This window comes from Gopherus flavomarginatus, assembly GCF_025201925.1.
Source record: "Gopherus flavomarginatus isolate rGopFla2 chromosome 13 unlocalized genomic scaffold, rGopFla2.mat.asm SUPER_13_unloc_2, whole genome shotgun sequence".
Lineage (NCBI taxonomy): Eukaryota > Metazoa > Chordata > Testudines > Testudinidae > Gopherus > Gopherus flavomarginatus.
The window spans coordinates 879,325-895,913 of record NW_026114610.1 but is presented as its reverse complement, the minus strand read 5'-3'; the positions used below and the strand labels follow the sequence as shown (position 1 = coordinate 895,913).

The 16,589-nt window shown below is 50.0% G+C and overlaps 1 protein-coding gene across 7 annotated transcripts in view; it reads left to right on the top strand.

Annotated features, from left to right (window-relative positions):
* Window positions 1-457: 457 nt before the first annotated feature.
* LOC127041333 (zinc finger protein 3-like) overlaps window positions 458-16,589 on the top strand; it is a 72,022-nt gene continuing 55,890 nt past the window's right edge. For 2 of the 7 annotated variants that reach the window (XM_050935562.1, XM_050935558.1), the window contains exons 1-7: window positions 458-541; window positions 2,506-2,592; window positions 4,172-4,393; window positions 5,030-5,052; window positions 6,384-6,496; window positions 6,797-6,829; window positions 7,693-7,797. In XM_050935562.1, coding sequence (XP_050791519.1) covers window positions 479-541; window positions 2,506-2,592; window positions 4,172-4,393; window positions 5,030-5,052; window positions 6,384-6,496; window positions 6,797-6,829; window positions 7,693-7,797 — 646 coding nt within the window. In that variant the 5' untranslated portion in view covers window positions 458-478. The remainder of the gene's footprint in view (window positions 542-2,505; window positions 2,593-4,171; window positions 4,394-5,029; window positions 5,053-6,383; window positions 6,497-6,796; window positions 6,830-7,692; window positions 7,798-16,589) is intronic. The other 5 variants (XM_050935564.1, XM_050935559.1, XM_050935563.1 and 2 more) reach the window with 4 other exon arrangements.

Genomic DNA, 16,589 nt, shown 5'->3' with positions numbered 1-16,589 from the left:
GGGCTGTAAATAAAGCCCAAGCTAGCAAAGGACAGTTGTGATCCAACGATCTCTGGGTTATAGGCCCAGCACGCTCCCCCTGCACCACTCTGCTGTTGGGACAGGGGCTTCCTGCAGGATCTATTCCCAATGTAGCTCCCAAGCGGTGCCCTGGTGAGCTGTGCCCAGGGGATTTAGACGCTTTAGAGGCAGGTGATTGACACGTGCTGAGTCCCAGCTCCAGCGCTGAACTGACACGTGCTCGCTGCATTCTCAGCCGGGGGCTCCTTGGGCTGATGGTTCAGCAGCACCAGCCCCTGCCCCTGCTTTTCCCCTGGGGAGCCCCAGCCCCTCTCCTGCCCCCTTCCCAGCTGAGGCGGGTCCCCGCTTCCCCGCCTGTCCCAACCCCCCTGCAAGGGGCCCGGGGGCAGGGCCAGACCCGGGGAGGAGCCGCCCCTTCCTGCCCCTCCCCCCGCCCCTGTGTGCCGGCAGCGGGGCCATGCCCCGGGCAGGGAGCGCAGCGCGGAGGCTGCTCCAGCCCTGCAGCCCGCGGGGCAGCGCGGTGGGGCCGCGGGCAGCGCGGGGTGGGCAGGGCCCAGGGGGCGGGGACGCGCGTGGGGTGGACACGCTCCTGCCCCTGCCGGGAGGGGCCGCCCCGAGCTCCCCGCGGCCGGAGCGGGGCTGCCTGGGGCTGCGGGGGGCGAGTGGCCCGGGCGGAGCGGAGCGGCCCCTGCTGCGGGGCCGGGGAGACGGAGCCCGGGAGCGGCTGGGCCGGGAGCTGCAGGAGGGGCCCGGAGCGCGGCTCGGCTGCAGAGCTCGGAGCCCAGGCTGGGCCCGGGAGGGGGAGAGGGAGCCGGGGGGGGGGATCTGGGGTGTCGGAGCCGGGCTGGGGGGTGACTGTGGGGGAGCTTGGAGTGTATTGGGGGGTCAGGACTAGGGGATGGGGATGTTGGGGGCTCCATGTTCAGATATGGCTCTGTGGGAGCTTTGGGGTGTATTGGGGGGTCAGGACTAGGGGATGAGGATGTTGGGGGGCTCCATGTTCAGACATGGCTCTGCGGGAGCTTTGGGGTGTATTGGGGGGTCAGGACTAGGGGTTGGGGATGTTGGGGGGCTCCATGTTCAGATATGGCTCTGCGGGAGCTTTGGGGTGTATTAGGGGGTCAGGACTAGGGGTTGGGGATGTTGGGGGCTCCATGTTCAGATATGGCTCTGCGGGAGCTTTGGGGTGTATTGGGGGGTCAGGACAAGGAGTTCGGGATGTTGGGGGGCTCCATGTTCAGATATGCCTCTGCGGGAGCTTTGGGGTGTATTGGGGGGTCAGGACTAGGGGATGGGGATTTCGGGGGGCTCCATGTTCAGACATGGCTCTGCGGAAGCTTTGGGATGTATTGGGGGGTCAGGACTAGGGGATGGGGATGTTGGGGGGCTCCATGTTCAGATATGGCTCTGCGGGAGCTTTGGGATGTATTGGGGGGTCAGGACTAGGGGATGGGGATGTTGGGGGGCTCCATGTTCAGATATGGCTCTGCGGAAGCTTTGGGATGTATTGGGGGGTCAGGACTAGGGGATGGGGATGTTGGGGGGCTCCATGTTCAGATATGGCTCTGCGGGAGCTTTGGGGTGTATTGGGGGGTCAGGACTAGGGGTTGGGGATGTTGGGGGGCTCCATGTTCAGATATGGCTCTGCGGGAGCTTTGGGGTGTATTAGGGGGTCAGGACTAGGGGTTGGGGATGTTGGGGGCTCCATGTTCAGATATGGCTCTGCGGGAGCTTTGGGGTGTATTGGGGGGTCAGGACAAGGAGTTCGGGATGTTGGGGGGCTCCATGTTCAGATATGCCTCTGCGGGAGCTTTGGGGTGTATTGGGGGGTCAGGACTAGGGGATGGGGATTTCGGGGGGCTCCATGTTCAGACATGGCTCTGCGGAAGCTTTGGGATGTATTGGGGGGTCAGGACTAGGGGATGGGGATGTTGGGGGGCTCCATGTTCAGATATGGCTCTGCGGAAGCTTTGGGATGTATTGGGGGGTCAGGACTAGGGGATGGGGATGTTGGGGGGCTCCATGTTCAGACATGGCTCTGCGGAAGCTTTGGGATGTATTGGGGGGGTCAGGACTAGAGGATGGGGATGTTGGGGGGCTCCATGTTCAGATATGGCTCTGCGGGAGCTTTGGGGTGTATTGGGGGGTCAGGACTAGGGGATGGGGATGTTGGGGGGCTCCATGTTCAGACATGGCTCTGCGGGAGCTTTGGGGGCTGGAGCTGGGGAAAGTGGGGGACTGTCTGAAGTTGGCTGCTTGGGATGTGGGTGAGGCCCCGGGGAGCAGGGGGTTGGGCTGCAGCCCTGTCACAGCAGCCTGGGGCCCTGTGTTTTCTCTGGAAAAGCTTCTCCCTGTTTTACCATCTCCTCTCAGTCTGAGTCCCAGGGACCCTGCAGAGGCGTCTGCAGGGCAGGAGGGGCCCTGAAATCTGGCAGCTGGGAGGTTTGCAGCAGTTTCTAACCCTCCCTCCCCTGCTTTTTCCAGGAGGTACCACAAAAGCATCTGGCCCCTCTGGGAAAAGAGGGAGAAGCAGCTAAAGCCGAGGAGGAGCGACAAAGTGAGGAGCTGCTGGTAGGTGCCCAGAGACCCCAGCCACTGAGGTTTGACTGGCATAAGAATGATCTGGTGAATGCAGGGCCCACCCTGCCAGCCTCAGCCAGGGACCCATCCCCACTGGAGTCCAGGGAACCTGCAGGGTCAGACACGGGGATAACATGATGCCCTTAGGATGCAGGAGGCTGCTGGGCAGGAGAGGGTCAGTCTGTGTTAGCCAGAGCCCCTGCCCACGGACTGTCTGGATGTCACAGTGACCAGGGATCCTTTCTAGCTCCTGGGGGGTTGGGGAGGAAGGAGATGAAATGTGGGCTGCAGAGATGGAGGATTTGGCTCAGTGCAAGTTGATGAGGTTTTGGGGAGAAGTGTCCCTCCTGTTGGTGATGTACAGCTCACCCCGGCCCTGATCCCTCCTCCCCTCCTGGGATAAATGAACTTCCCATCACTCACTGCAAGAGATCTTGTGTTCTGGTAAATAACTCTGCCACCCGCCCCGAGGCGCATTTATGATGTTCCCCATTTACCGAGCAGATGAATTTCGGTGTTGATAAATGCAAAGTAATGCACATAGGAAAAGATAATATCAAATGGACATAAAATGATGGGGTCTAAATTAGCTGTTACCACTCAAAAAAGAGATTTTGGAGTCGCTGTGGATAGTTCTCTGGAAACATCCACTCAATGTGCAGCGCCAGTCAAAAAAGCAAACAGAATGTGGGGAATCATTAGGAAAGGGATAGACAATAAAACAGAAAATATCCTATTGCCTCTATATAAATCCATGGTACCTCTACATGTTGAATACTGTGTGCAGATCTGGTCACCTCATTTCAAAAAAATACATTGGAATTGGAAAAGGCTCAGAGAAGGCCGACAAAATGATGAAGGGTCCAGAACAGCTTCCGTATGAGGAGAGATTAATAAGACTGAGGCTATGGCTACACGCCGCAGCTTTTAGCGACACGTCTGTGCCGCTACAGCCGTGCTGCTAACAGGCACGCAGCGTAGCTGCTGTTTGTCAGCAGGAGAGATGTGCCAGTGTAGACAAAGCCTGAGACTGTTCAGCTTGGAAAAGAGACTACTATTGGGGGGAGGGGAATATGGTAGAGGTCTATAAAATCATGACTTGTGTGGCGAAAGTAAATAAGGAAGTGTTGTTTCTGCCTCATAACACAAGAACTAGGGGTCACTCAGTGAAATGAATAGGCAGCAGATTTAAAACAAACAAAAGGAAGTATTTCTTCACAAAACGCACAGTCAACCTGTGGAACTCCTTGTCAGAGGATGTTGTGAAGCCAAGACACTAACAGGGTTCTAAAAAGAACTGGAGAAGTGCATGGAAGATAGGTCCATTAGTGGCTATTAGCCAGGATGAGCAGGGATGGTGTCCCTAACCTCTGTTTGCCAGAAGCTGGGAATGGGCGGCAGGGGATGATCACTTCATGATTCCCTGCTCTGTTCATTCCCTCTGGGGCACCTGGCATTGGCACTGTCAGAAGACAGGGTACTGGGCTAGATGGACCTTTGGTCTGACTCAGTCTGGCTATTCTTATGTTCTGTGTTCCCCTGTTACTGAGCTGCCCTCTCCCTGTTGCAGAAACAGACGGCAGGCGAGAGGCAGAAGATCGTCGGGGAGTGGCAGGAGCTGCGAGGGTGTCTGGAGGAGCAGGAACAGCGTCTGCTGGCCCGGCTGGAAGAGCCAGAGAGAGCCATTGTCCAGAGAAGGGATGAGGGCATCTGCAGCCTGTCGTGGGAGATTTCCCTGCTCAGCGAGAGGGGAGGAGAGAAGGGGCAGCAGCTGCTGAGCCAACCCCTGCAGGTCAGGCTGTCATTGCAATGATCATACGCAGCATTTCTATGGGCGCTTCTGAGCTCTAGACCACAAAGCACTTTACAGAGTGGGGTCAGGGGCATTATCCCTATGAGACAAATGGGGAAAGTGAGGCAGAGGGAGGGGCAGAGCCCTGCCCAACGTCACACAGTGAATCTGGCAGCGGCGCCATGGATGGGTCCTGGGAGTCCTGGATGCTGCAGCCCCAAGACCTTCTCTCCTGGAAATTACTCTCTGCATTGGCACTTGGAGGGTGAATCCCCTCCACCACCATGCTGAGGTCCCAAACCAGGCCCAAGGCCCCTCGCACTGCAGGTTAATGGGTTTAGTGGGGCCAGGGGTCTTCTGGATCTCTCAGCACTGGGTGAAATTTGATTCTCAATGCAGAGAAATATCTTCTGCCTGTAAAGTGCCTGGGGAGAAGATTCCTGCAGTGGTGACCTGCCCACAGGGATTGCTGGGACTGCGTAGGGGAAAGTCCCTGGTGAGGGGGGCAGCTGCTCTGGGAATGTCAACCTGAAATTCCCCTATTTCCCAAGGCCTCAGTAGTGACCTCTGCAGAGCAGGAGGCTTCCCCACCCAGGAACCCCCCACTGACAGCCTCCTCTTTCTCTCCCTCTTTAGAGTGTTGGGAGCACTGGGGGCAGGTAAGTCCTGGGCTCCACTTCGCTCCCTCTCATGGGCCGTTAGGTTTGATAACTGCACTGAATAGGAAGCTGCCCCCTGCCCTTGGAACGTGTGATTCTGTCTCCCCTAGCGGCTGACTCAGGTAGGAGAAGAGCCGTTTACTGTCCGATCGCTAATGAGGTCACAGCAGGGCTGCTAGACACAGGGCCGATGGGACAGATCAGGCCCATCTCCTGGACTGATGTGGCCACGTCATGTATTCCAAGGGTGCAGAATCTCAGCTTTCACATTTGTTAAAGTGAGTTGCTGGCCCTCAGCACTTCCCTAGTGTAAACAGAGACAGCGTTGCCTTGCTGGGGTTGCCAGCAGCCTGAAGCCGTAGCTCTGAGAGCGTGAACTCTCCTGTCTCCTGTTAATGTCATCGGGGTATCAACTGAAATGATGACACTTTGATGTCAACATTGAATGTTCCCTGGTGATCACCTGAGCAGGTGGATCAGGGAGAGGGTGGGAGTGAAACCTTTGCAGGGTGGGAATAGGGGGTTGCTGTAGGGAGGGAAGAACAGAGGAGAGACACAATGACAAGGAAGCAAGAGAGAAATGGAGAAAGGAGGGTGGGAAAGGAAGGGAAGAACCAGCAGGGCCCTACAAGGTGTCCGGGAAGGGGCTGTTTTCCTCCCGAGTGACACTGAATGTGACAGAGAAAGACTTGGCAAAATACTAAGAAGTAAAATTTTTTTCTGATACGAAGGGCAGATTCTCCCCTTTTTGCTTGTATATGGGTGTCCCATGGAGAGCAGTGGGTGTTCTGCTGTGAATGGAGCAGGGCACAGAGTCCTAACCTGATGCCCTGGCCACTGGCCGTAACGGACAGGGCAGTCTGGCCCTCTCTGTGAAATGAGCTGGACAGCCCAGGGTTACTGCTTCAGCTGAAGAGCTTGAGGGTTTTGGTGTTTAAGGGCCCATGTTCATTCTCTGCTGGAGACCTGAGCTCGGTCTGTGGCCACTGTCAGCATGTAGGACCTGCCCACTCTTTGGTCTGTGTCTCCTCTTTTTCCACATAATCCCAGTGCTGGTGGCCCTTGTTACTGCAGTAAACCAGGTAATGGGGTGGCTCTGCCCCCCACAGAACCAGAGCGTCCCTGAGAAAGCTCCTGAACAATGTCTCTGTTCCTTGCTCTAGTGTCTCCCCACTTTCCGTCTCTCTGGGGAGCACAGGGCTGAGGTGACTCACCATGACAACGACCATCTCAGGCTACAAAGCGCAGATCCAGGTTTCCTGGAGTTTGGGGGTTGCTGGGCTCAGGATCTGGGGCTCAGGCCTATTTCTCACCCCTCCTTTCCCGAGCAGGGAGGACAGGACATTTCGGAAGCTAGAGCCATCGTTTGCAGAGCTGGAGAAGAGACTCAGCGATTTTTCTCTGAAAAGTGCCATGCTGCAGGAGGTGGTGCTGAGATTCAAAGGTGAATTGGAGTCTGGGGGTGGCATCTCCTCTGGTTAGAGCGACCCTGGACCTTGGGAGGAGCTGGGGACTCTAGTGATGTCACTGATCCTCGGCTACATCTCACAGCCCAGCTCAGCGAGTCACCCTTCCCCATGGAGCAGCCCTGAGGGGCTGGCTCTGTCTGCAGCGGCTGCGTTATTGGCCTCTGATCTCTGTCACCATCTCCTAGTTAACAGCAGTTCCATTAATAAGCAATGAGGATTTCTCCATGAATGTGAGGGCCTGAATTCTCACCTCTCCCATCTTCTCCTTCCCCTAGAGACGCTGCGACGGGGGCTGGGGAGCGACACAGGTACGTGTCTGTCTCTGACTGGCCATGGGGAGATTTCAGACCAATAACCATATTAACGACAGGGAATCACAGCCTCCAGCACCTGGAAGCTGTGTAACAATGGGAAAGGATGTTACTTTCTTCTTGCACCACTATATTTTCAACTGACTTGTCTCTTAAATATTTTAGCTCAACAATATCACATAAGCATTTAAAGTGTTTTGCAGTTTTTTTTAGTACTCATTTTTTTGCCTTTGCTTTCTTTAATTATTGCGTTTTTAACACTACATTAAATTTAAGAATTTTATTTTGCAGTTTTAATTGCAGTAATATTAATAGTGTTTTTAATTAAGTTTACATAGTCTGATTTTAAAGCTTTTTTTTAAAGACCACTAAGGTCTTTGACAACTTTTCCTGTGTTTGAGTGGTTGCTTGACACTTTTTGAAAAAAAATACAAAGGCTGAGGTTTTTTTAAACATATTCATTTGAAAGTTTGTTAGTATAATTAGAGTTTTTAAAAAAAATACAGACTTTTTTTGTTGTGACTCTAAATTGGTAATGTATTCACATTTTTAACCTATAATTATTGTAGTGCACTATTTACCTCTTGTGAGACAGGTTGTAGCTGATTTTTACACTTTAAATAAATAAAACAGCTATTAGCATCTAATTTGGTTAAAACAGCAATTCAATATATATATAAATATTGGCATAACCTGCACTACTTTAAGAATGCAACGTTTGTTTGGTTCTTTTAATTAACTTTTTGCTCTAACCTTTTTTTTTATGCTTACATTATGCCTTATATTAATTTATATTTCTTGGAATGATTTTATTCATTTAAGATAGAATCTTAATTTTTTTTCTCCCAATACATTTCTAGCCATCCCGATGATGATTAATTTCTGGGAAACATCCTCAGCAGAATTATTTGAAGGTGTTGTACCAGACAGTAAAGGCACAGAGGCAGTGGCTTGTGGGAAAGAGGGTAAGTTTCATTACTAATCCTGCTCATAAAAAGAGGCTCTTTTTAGAAAACTAGTTTAACTTACAAGCACTGAGAGACTTTAAGAAAGTCACTAATCACGAGAGCAATGGGTCCCTTTGGAACATATTTTAACTGACAAGCCCTTAGAGCCTTTCTGAGAAACAGGATAGAACTGTGGTCAAAATGAAGTGCAAATTAATGAACGTGCATCACGAGGAGAAAGAGAAGGGAACACAAATTAAAATATAATGAAAACAAAGCCTCTCAGAAAGGAACTGTTATCAGTTTAGTAGCAGTGTTGCCATGTCAGGGGTGAGGTAGGAGATGATTTTCTCCCCCCACTCCATCGCTTTTTAAAAGTCCCAAAAGGAATAAAAGTAGGTGGCATAGTTAATTTTTTATTATTTTGTTTACTAATTAAATCCATGTCCCTAAGGCCAAATTTGGCCTAGGTAACTTTGTTGCCACATTTTCTTGTTTACCAAGCAGAGGGCTTAGTACTGGCCCTGAACTACATCATAAGCCCCCTTTTGTTTGGACTAATTTAATTTTCTGTAGTTGGTCGTCTTGCACCTGTGCATGGCATTCATGGCTGAAAAGAATTTAACCTACTTTTCATCAACTTGTTGCTATAGGGTATTGTAAGATCTTATGAACTTTTGTCGTCTTTTTACAGTGAAGTAAGGCAGAGAGTTCAAAACGTGAGTGTTACTGGAATTAACAGTTCCCAGAGTTGGTCCATGTATGCCATTGCACTGGGCTCATTCACGCTTTGTCCGGGTACCATGTAGCACTCTCTTCCCATGCGTAGTCAATGCCGATACAAAAGAATGCTCTAGGCTTGTGTTTCTCAGCTGGTGGTTTGTGACCCCCGGGGGCTCAGGAAAGGCAGTCAGGAGGCTGTGAGATGTTGAGTATTTCATTATGATCTAAAGCAAAGAAAATCTCACTCCCCCACTCCTGCACTCCCCTGTTCATTGTGACCAGTGTTCTCTGTCAGCCTCTTGAAATATACAAGTTATATATAGACTCAGCACGGATACATGTTGTATTCTTACTTTTATAGTAAATGTTCAGGGGTCAGAAAAGGTTTGGCTTCCAATAAGTGGTGCTTGCTTACTTATCTCAGCTGTGAAATGAGGCAGTTTGCAGCTGTGCACAGTAACCCTTTCATTGCCTGTATCCCAGCCAGCGAGACTGAAAGCCCTGCGGTGGTTAGTAGAAATGGGGACGAAGCAGAAAGTTTTGATGCAAACTGGCATTGAGTGCGGTCAGCGATCGCAGGAGAGCAAAGGAACCCAGGGATCGTTGGTCACTAAGTCTCCCAGGCAGAGGGAGGGGAGGGAGGGAAAGAGAAGACAGAAAATGAAGGAGAAATAAGTAGGGGATTGGAAGTTCACAAGCTCCCAAACCTGCGCACATCCAGTCATAGAGTCTGTCATGGGATAAATCCCCACTCTGAAGCTTAGCGTCCAAAAGATGGGGTACCAGCATGAATTCCTCTAAGCTCAGTTACCAGCTTAGTACCCGTAGCGCTGCCACCAACCAGGAATTCCAGTGCCTGGTACACTCTGGTCCCCCCAGAACCTTGCCCAGGGACCCCCAAGACCCACTCCCTCTGGATCTTAACACAAGGAAAGTAAACCCTTTCCCCCACCGTTGCCTCTCCCAGACTTCCCCTCTCTGGATTACCCTGGAAGATCACTGTGTGATTCAAACTCCTTGAATCTTAAAACAGAGAGGAAAATTCACCTTCCCCCTCCTTCTCTCTCCCCCTCTCAGACTGTCCCTGAGAGAGAAAGTAATCTTAACACAGAGAGAAATTAACCTCTTTTCCCCCCTTCCCTCCTTTCCCCACCCAATTCCCTGGTGAAGCTAGACCCAGTCCACTGTGGTCTCACACCAGAATAAAAGAAAACAATCGGGTTCTTCAACAAGAAAAGCTTTTAATTAAAGAAAGAAAAACAGTAAAAATTATCTTTGTAAATTTAAAATGGAATAGGTACAGGGTCTCTCAGCTATAGACACTGGGATACCCTCCCAGCCTAAGTATACAAGTACAAATTAAAATCCGTTCAGCCAAATACACATTTGAACTCCTTCCAGCCAAATACACATTTGCAAATAAAGAAAACAAACATAAGCCTAACTCGCCTTATCTACCTAGTACTTACTATTCTGAGCACATATAAGAGACTGTATCAGGGAGATTGGAGAGAAACCTGGTTGCTCGTCTGGTCACTCTCAGAACCCAGAGAGAACAAGAACCAAACACTAACAGCACACACAAAAACTTCCCTCCCTCAAGATTTGAAAGTATCCTGTCCCCTGATTGGTCCTCTGGTCAGGTGACAGCCAGGCTCACTGAACTTGTTAACCCTTTACAGGCAAAAGAGACATGAAATACTCCTGTGCTGTTAACCCTTAACTATCTGTTTATGACAGAGTCATAAAGTCTAAGGCCAGAAGGGACCACTGGATCATCTGGTCTGACCTCCTGTCTAGCACTGGCTGCCAACACCCCTCAGTACCCGCCCACTAAACTCAGCAGCTGGAGTGAGACCAAAGTCTTGCAGCCCAGAGGAGACTAGACTGTTATATGCCCCAGGCAGAGAATAGGAGGTACCGAGGTGCCCCAGTGCCCCAGACCCCTGCAGTGGCAGGGAAATGATTAAGTGAGATATTTCTGGGTGATCCTAGTGAGTGCCCCACACCCCACGCTGCAGAGGAAGATGGAAAAACCCCCAGATCACCTACAACCTGACCGAAGGGGGAAATTTCTTCCCCATGCCACCTATAATGATCAGTTAGACTCTGAGCATGGGAGCACAAAGAGAGAGAGAGAGAGAGATTCACCCTGCCCAATATCCTGTCTTCTTCTCTGGCTGTTCCTGAAGCTTCAGAAGAAAGAGATAAAAGAACCCTCCAAAAATATATAGGGGGGAAAAATCCCTTCCTGACCCCTAGCAGTTATGGGTGAAACTCTGAAGCATGAGGGTGAGGAACATAATACATAAAATGGAAGTGAGCCCCACTTCATGGTCCACTATTTGTCTCTATTGACCAAGCCTTCCAGCTATCACCAGCAAACTTCATTTAATTTACTGCACCTACACTGGGCAGACTTTGTCCTGTCCCTGCCTCCGCCTGCTCCCCACCGTTGGGGGAGTTGCCCTCAGGGTTTTAAAACTAGCGCAGTTGGTTTAGCACTGGTGGGAAGGGCCGGGTCTGGGCTGTGATAAAGTGAAGGAATGTTTTCCCAGCATGTGAGTCAGAAACATCTTGTGCAGGGAAAGGGCCAGGGAAGATCATGATGTGACAAGAACTAAAGGTCCTTCTGAAATCTTCTCTGTCACCCTTCTCACCCTGACAGGCGGCAGAGTAACGCCCACCTTTGGCTCCAGATTGTCCCAGCCTCCCAGGGTCCAGGGAAGGGAACTGGCTGTAGTGGAGCCAAGTCCAGGTAGGGATTATTGCGGGGTGGCTAGTGGGTTCCTGCTGGAGGGGGAGGGGCAGGAAATACTGAGGGCTGGGATCTTTGGGGAAGCTCAGTGTGGAGGTGGGATGGGGGCAGGAAATACTCAGGGTGGAGAAAGGGAGGGGGACAAGGCATGTGACAAACTTGCTGGGAATTGTTTAACCCAAGTCCTGGATTCTAGGAACAGACCCATGGGGTTTGGGGGAGGAAATTACCCTATTTGTGGAATGGGGCTGGTGGGGGAATCCTGGACAGCGCTGGGGAAAACGTATCAGATTCCCAGTGCAAGAACATGAACCTACTGGCCAGAGGCTGCTAGGAGCTATAAAAAATGGAAACTAGGTCAGATTACAAAGGATGAATATAGGCAAATAACACAGGAATGCAGAGGCAAGATTAGAAAGGCAAAGGCACAAAATGAGCTCAAACTAGCTGTGGGAATAAAGGGAAACAAGAAGACTTTTTATCAATACATTAGAAGCAAGAGGAAGACCAAGGACAGGGTAGGCCCACTGCTCAGTGAGGAGGGGGAAACAGTAATGGGAGACTTGGAAATGGCAGAGATGCTTACTGACTTCTTTGTTTCGGTCTTCACTGAGAAGTCTGAAGGAATGTCTAATATAGTGAATGCTTACGGGAAGAGGATAGGTTTAGAAGATAAGATAAAAAAAGAGCAAGTAAAATATCACTTAGAAAAGTTAGATGCCTGCAAGTCACCAGGGCCTGATGAAATGCATCCTAGAATACTCAAGGAGTTAATAGAGGAGGTATCTGAGCCTCTAGCTATTATCTTTGGGAAATCATGGGAGACGGGAGATTCCAGAAGACTGGAAGGGGGCAAATATAGTGCCCATCTATAAAAAGGGAAATAAAAACAACCCAGGAAACTACAGACCAGTTAGTTTAACTTCTGTGCCAGGGAAGATAATGGAGCAGATAATTAAAGAAATCATCTGCAAACACTTGGAAAGTGGTAAGGTGATAGGGAATAGCCAGCATGGATTTTTAAAGAACAAATCGTGTCAAACTAATCTGATCGCATTCTTTGATAGGATAACGAGCCTTGTGGATAAGGGAGAAGCGGTGGATGTGATATACCTAGACTTTAGTAAGGCATTTGATCGGTCTCGCATGATATTCTTATAGATAAACTAGGAAAGTACAATTTAGATGGGGCTACGATAAGGTGGGTGCATAACTGGCTGGATAACCGTACTCAGAGAATAGTTGTTAATGGCTCCCAATCCTGCTGGAAAGGTATAACAAGTGGGGTTCCGCAGGGATCTGTTTTGGGACCGGCTCTGTTCAATATCTTCATCAACGATTTAGATGTTGGCATAGAAAGTACGCTTATTAAGTTTGCGGACGATACCAAACTGGGAGGGATTGCAACTGCTTTGGAGGACAGGGTCAAAATTCAATACGATCTGGACAAATTGGAGAAATGGTCTGAGGTAAACAGGATGAAGTTCAATAAAGATAAATAAAAAAGTGCTCCACTTAGGAAGGAACAATCAGTTTCACACATACAGAATGGGAGGAGACTGTCTAGGAAGGAGTATGGCAGAAAGAGATCTAGGGGTCATAGTGGACCACAAGCTTAATATGAGTCAACAGTGCGATACTGTTGGAAAAAAAGCAAACGTGATTCTGGGATGCATTAACAGGTGTATTGTAAACAAGACACGAGAAGTCATTCTTCCGCTTTCCTCTGCGCTGGTCAGGCCTCAGCTGGAGTATTGTGTCCAGTTCTGGGCACCACATTTCAAGAAAGATGTGGAGAAATTGGAGAGGGTCCAGAGAAGAGCAACGAGAATGATTAAAGGTCTTGAGAACATGACCTGTGAAGGAAGGCTGAAGGAATTGAGTTTGTTTAGTTTGGAAAAGAGAAGACTGAGAGGGGACATAATAGCAGTTTTCAGGTATCTAAAAGGGTGTCATCAGGAGGAGGGAGAAAACTTGTTCACCTTAGCCTCCAATGATAGAACAAGAAGCAATGGGCTTAAACTGCAGCAAGGGAGATTTAGGTTGGACATTAGGAGAAAGTTCCTAACTGTCAGGGTAGTTAAACACTGGAATAGATTGCCTAGGGATGTTGTGGAATCTCCATCTCTGGAGATATTTAAGAGTAGGTTAGATAAATATCTATTAGGGATGGTCTAGACAGTATTTGGTCCTGCCATGAGGGCAGGGGACTGGACTCGATGACCTCTCGAGGTCCCTACCAGTCTATGAGTCTATGAGATTGGAAGGAGGGGTGGGAGGTGACCCACCAGTGGGGCTTAGAGTAGATAACCCCTCCCCTTCCTTCTAGCTGCCGGCAATGGGAAATCTGTTGGGATTCCTACTGGGGAGCTGACCCTGGAGCCTGCTGGGGGTCCCATCCCCCGCATCAGCCTCTGGCTTGTAGGTGTGTGATGGATGAGAAGACCCTTCCCCCTCTGTCTGCTGGGGGGGTGAGGGGATCTCTATCTCCCCTCCTGTTTTGCCTCCTGGCTGCTCTGAGCAGGGTGGGGGTGGGACCCTGCTGACTGTCTCTCTCTCAGAGCTTCCATTTGATTGGCTCCTCTCCCCCATGAATAGTGGGGCTGTGAGTGGGGCAGCAGGTTGTGAGTGGAGGGCTCTTGCTCTTTCAGGGGCCGGTGACCTTCGAGGAGGTGGCTGTGTATTTCACTAGTGAAGAGTAGGCTCTGCTGGACCCCCGTCAAAGAGCCCTCTGCAGAGACGTCATGCAGGAGAACTATGAGAATGTGACCTCGCTGGGTAAGGATTCCCATCCCCTCCGTTTTTAGAACGGGAAATGAAGAGTTAAGGTTCACGCCACCCCCACAATGCCTTCTCTGCTCTGCCCTGTCTTAGCAACAGCCCACTGAGTGCATTGAAATGGGGCAGACTAGGTCTCTCAAGGTTCCTGTGCACCTCCCTTCATATCACAGTCACACCTCTGCCAAGCTGCTCCAACTCCTCCCTTCACCATGCAGTTACAGCTACGGCTGACCCAGTGCACACGGCTGGAGGATGTGGAGAAATGCTGGGATTCCCATCTGTGAACACAACACAAACAATGGCACGTTCTTAGTCCTTCATAGCTATATTGGAATCATAGATTTTATGGCCAGAAAGGACTATTAAGTCATCTAATCTGACCTCCTGTAAAACCAGGTCATAGAATTTCATCTAGTTACTGCTGTACTGAGCTGAATACCTTGTGTTGGACTCAATCCGCCCCCAGAAAGGCATCCACTGCGACTTGAAGACGTCAAGAAATGGAGAAACCTCCACTTCCTTTGTTAGTTTGTTAACCTTTGCACCAGACTTACTGAGCCATTCCTAGTGGCTAGTACCAGCTGCAGGGCCAGGGGCAGAGTTAAGGTTGCATTTTAGGGGTGATGTGTATGGTCTGCATGAGAGAGTTTTCCAGCATAATTATATCAATTAAGGATGTGTTCTTTTGCATCCCTAACAAACAGAGCTATGCTGACAAAACTTTGCCGCTCAGAAGAGGCCAGAGTAGATTTTAAAACACTTTCCAAAATTTCAGGGCTGAGAGCAATATTTTAATCAGGGGAAACGTCTAAGAGGAACTCCTTCAGAATGCAAACAAAATGCACAATACACCTAGTCTGAAAGTAAACAGTGGTACGGCTCCGACTCAGATGAATGGGTGTAGCTCAGAGGCAGTGGCCACAGCATGTCCTCTTGACCCAACCAACCAATGACTATGAGAGCAGTGTGAGGTTCCTATTCAGGAGTTCTTAGCGGGTAGGGGAAAGGAGAGCAGGGAGCAGTGGGAGTGGAGAAGATGATGGGAGCTAGTGCTTGTGGGGTGCCACAAGGTAGGGAAGGCTGAGTGTAGTGGGAGGAAAGGGATAGGTATGTGGAAGACTACAGGGAATCAGGGAGGGATGGGTACCATGGAAGGAAGCAGAGGTGAGGGATCAGAGACAGAATCTCCTGGGAACAGGGAGTGTGGTAGTTTGGGGGAGTGGGAGCCTGGGAATGGAGAAAGGTGATGGAGGTCCCAGCAGTGGTGCTGTTGGAGTGGGGGGGATTGGGTAGGAGATGTGGGATACTTGGAAGTGGAAAAGACTGAGGATAGTGGGAAGAGGATGGGGAGTGTTTGGTCCAAGGAGCAGGAAGGATCTGGTGGCAGTGGGAAGGGAAGGTGTCAGGGAGGCAGAGATTTGGGGCCTTCCACTGAGAATGCTTTTGCCATAGTCTCTAATGACCTCTCCCTAAGCAAAGCTCAGAACCAATGCTCCACTCTTATTCTTCTTGACCCGTCAGCCGCCTTTAATACCACTGACCATGGTCGTCGTCTTGACATCTTGTCTGCTTCCTGGTTCTCCTCCTACCTCTGTAACCACTACTTCAGCGTGTCCTTAGGAAGATCGTCCTCACCCCCACTCCATTTTTCTGTGGGGGTTCTACAGGGCTCAGTCCTTGGTCACTTCCTCTGTACTTTATCTCTGGGAAATCTCACCCCCAAATACAAATTCAGCTACTGTCCGTAGGCTGATGAATCACAGATCTACCGCTCTACTCCAGACCTGTCTTCCTCTGTCCAAACTGAAATCTCCGCCTCTCTCTGATGACTCCTCATGGATGGCTAGCCATCAGCTCAAGCTCAACAGCTCATCAAATGTTGATAACAGAGCTCTTAATCCCCCAAGCCAGCCCCCCATCTCCTTTCTTGCTGTTCAGCCTAGAATTAGCTGATGAAATCTCAGAGCCTCTGGCAATATTTGCAAACTCAGATGACAGAAGGGGTCCCAGAAGACTGGAGAAGGGTTAACATAGTGCCCATCTTTACAAAGGGGAAAAAGGAGAAGCTGGAGCCTAGTCAGCCTGACCTCAGTACCAGGGAAGCTACTAGAGCAATGTATAAAACATTCAATTTGCGAATACCCAGAGGGTGAAGGGGTAACCGATAGCAGCCAGCATGGATTTACTAGGAACATAGCATGACAAACCAGCCTGATATCCTTCTTTGATAGGGCAACTGGTTTGGTGGCTAAAATGGACCTGGACTTCAGAAAGGCTTTTGACACAGTCCCATGAGTAAGCTGGAGAAATGCAGGCTCAACAGAACTCCCATTAAGTGGATATATAATTGGTTACACAACCGCAAACAAAGAATAACTATTATTGGAATGATGTCACATTGCAGGGATTTCTCAAATGGGGTTTCACAGGGATCTGTTTTGTGTCTGTTGCTATTTAACATCTTCATAAACGACCTGGATGTAGGAATAGAGAGCATACTGATCAAATTTGCAGATGACACTAAGCTGGGTGGGCGGTTGTCAGCACT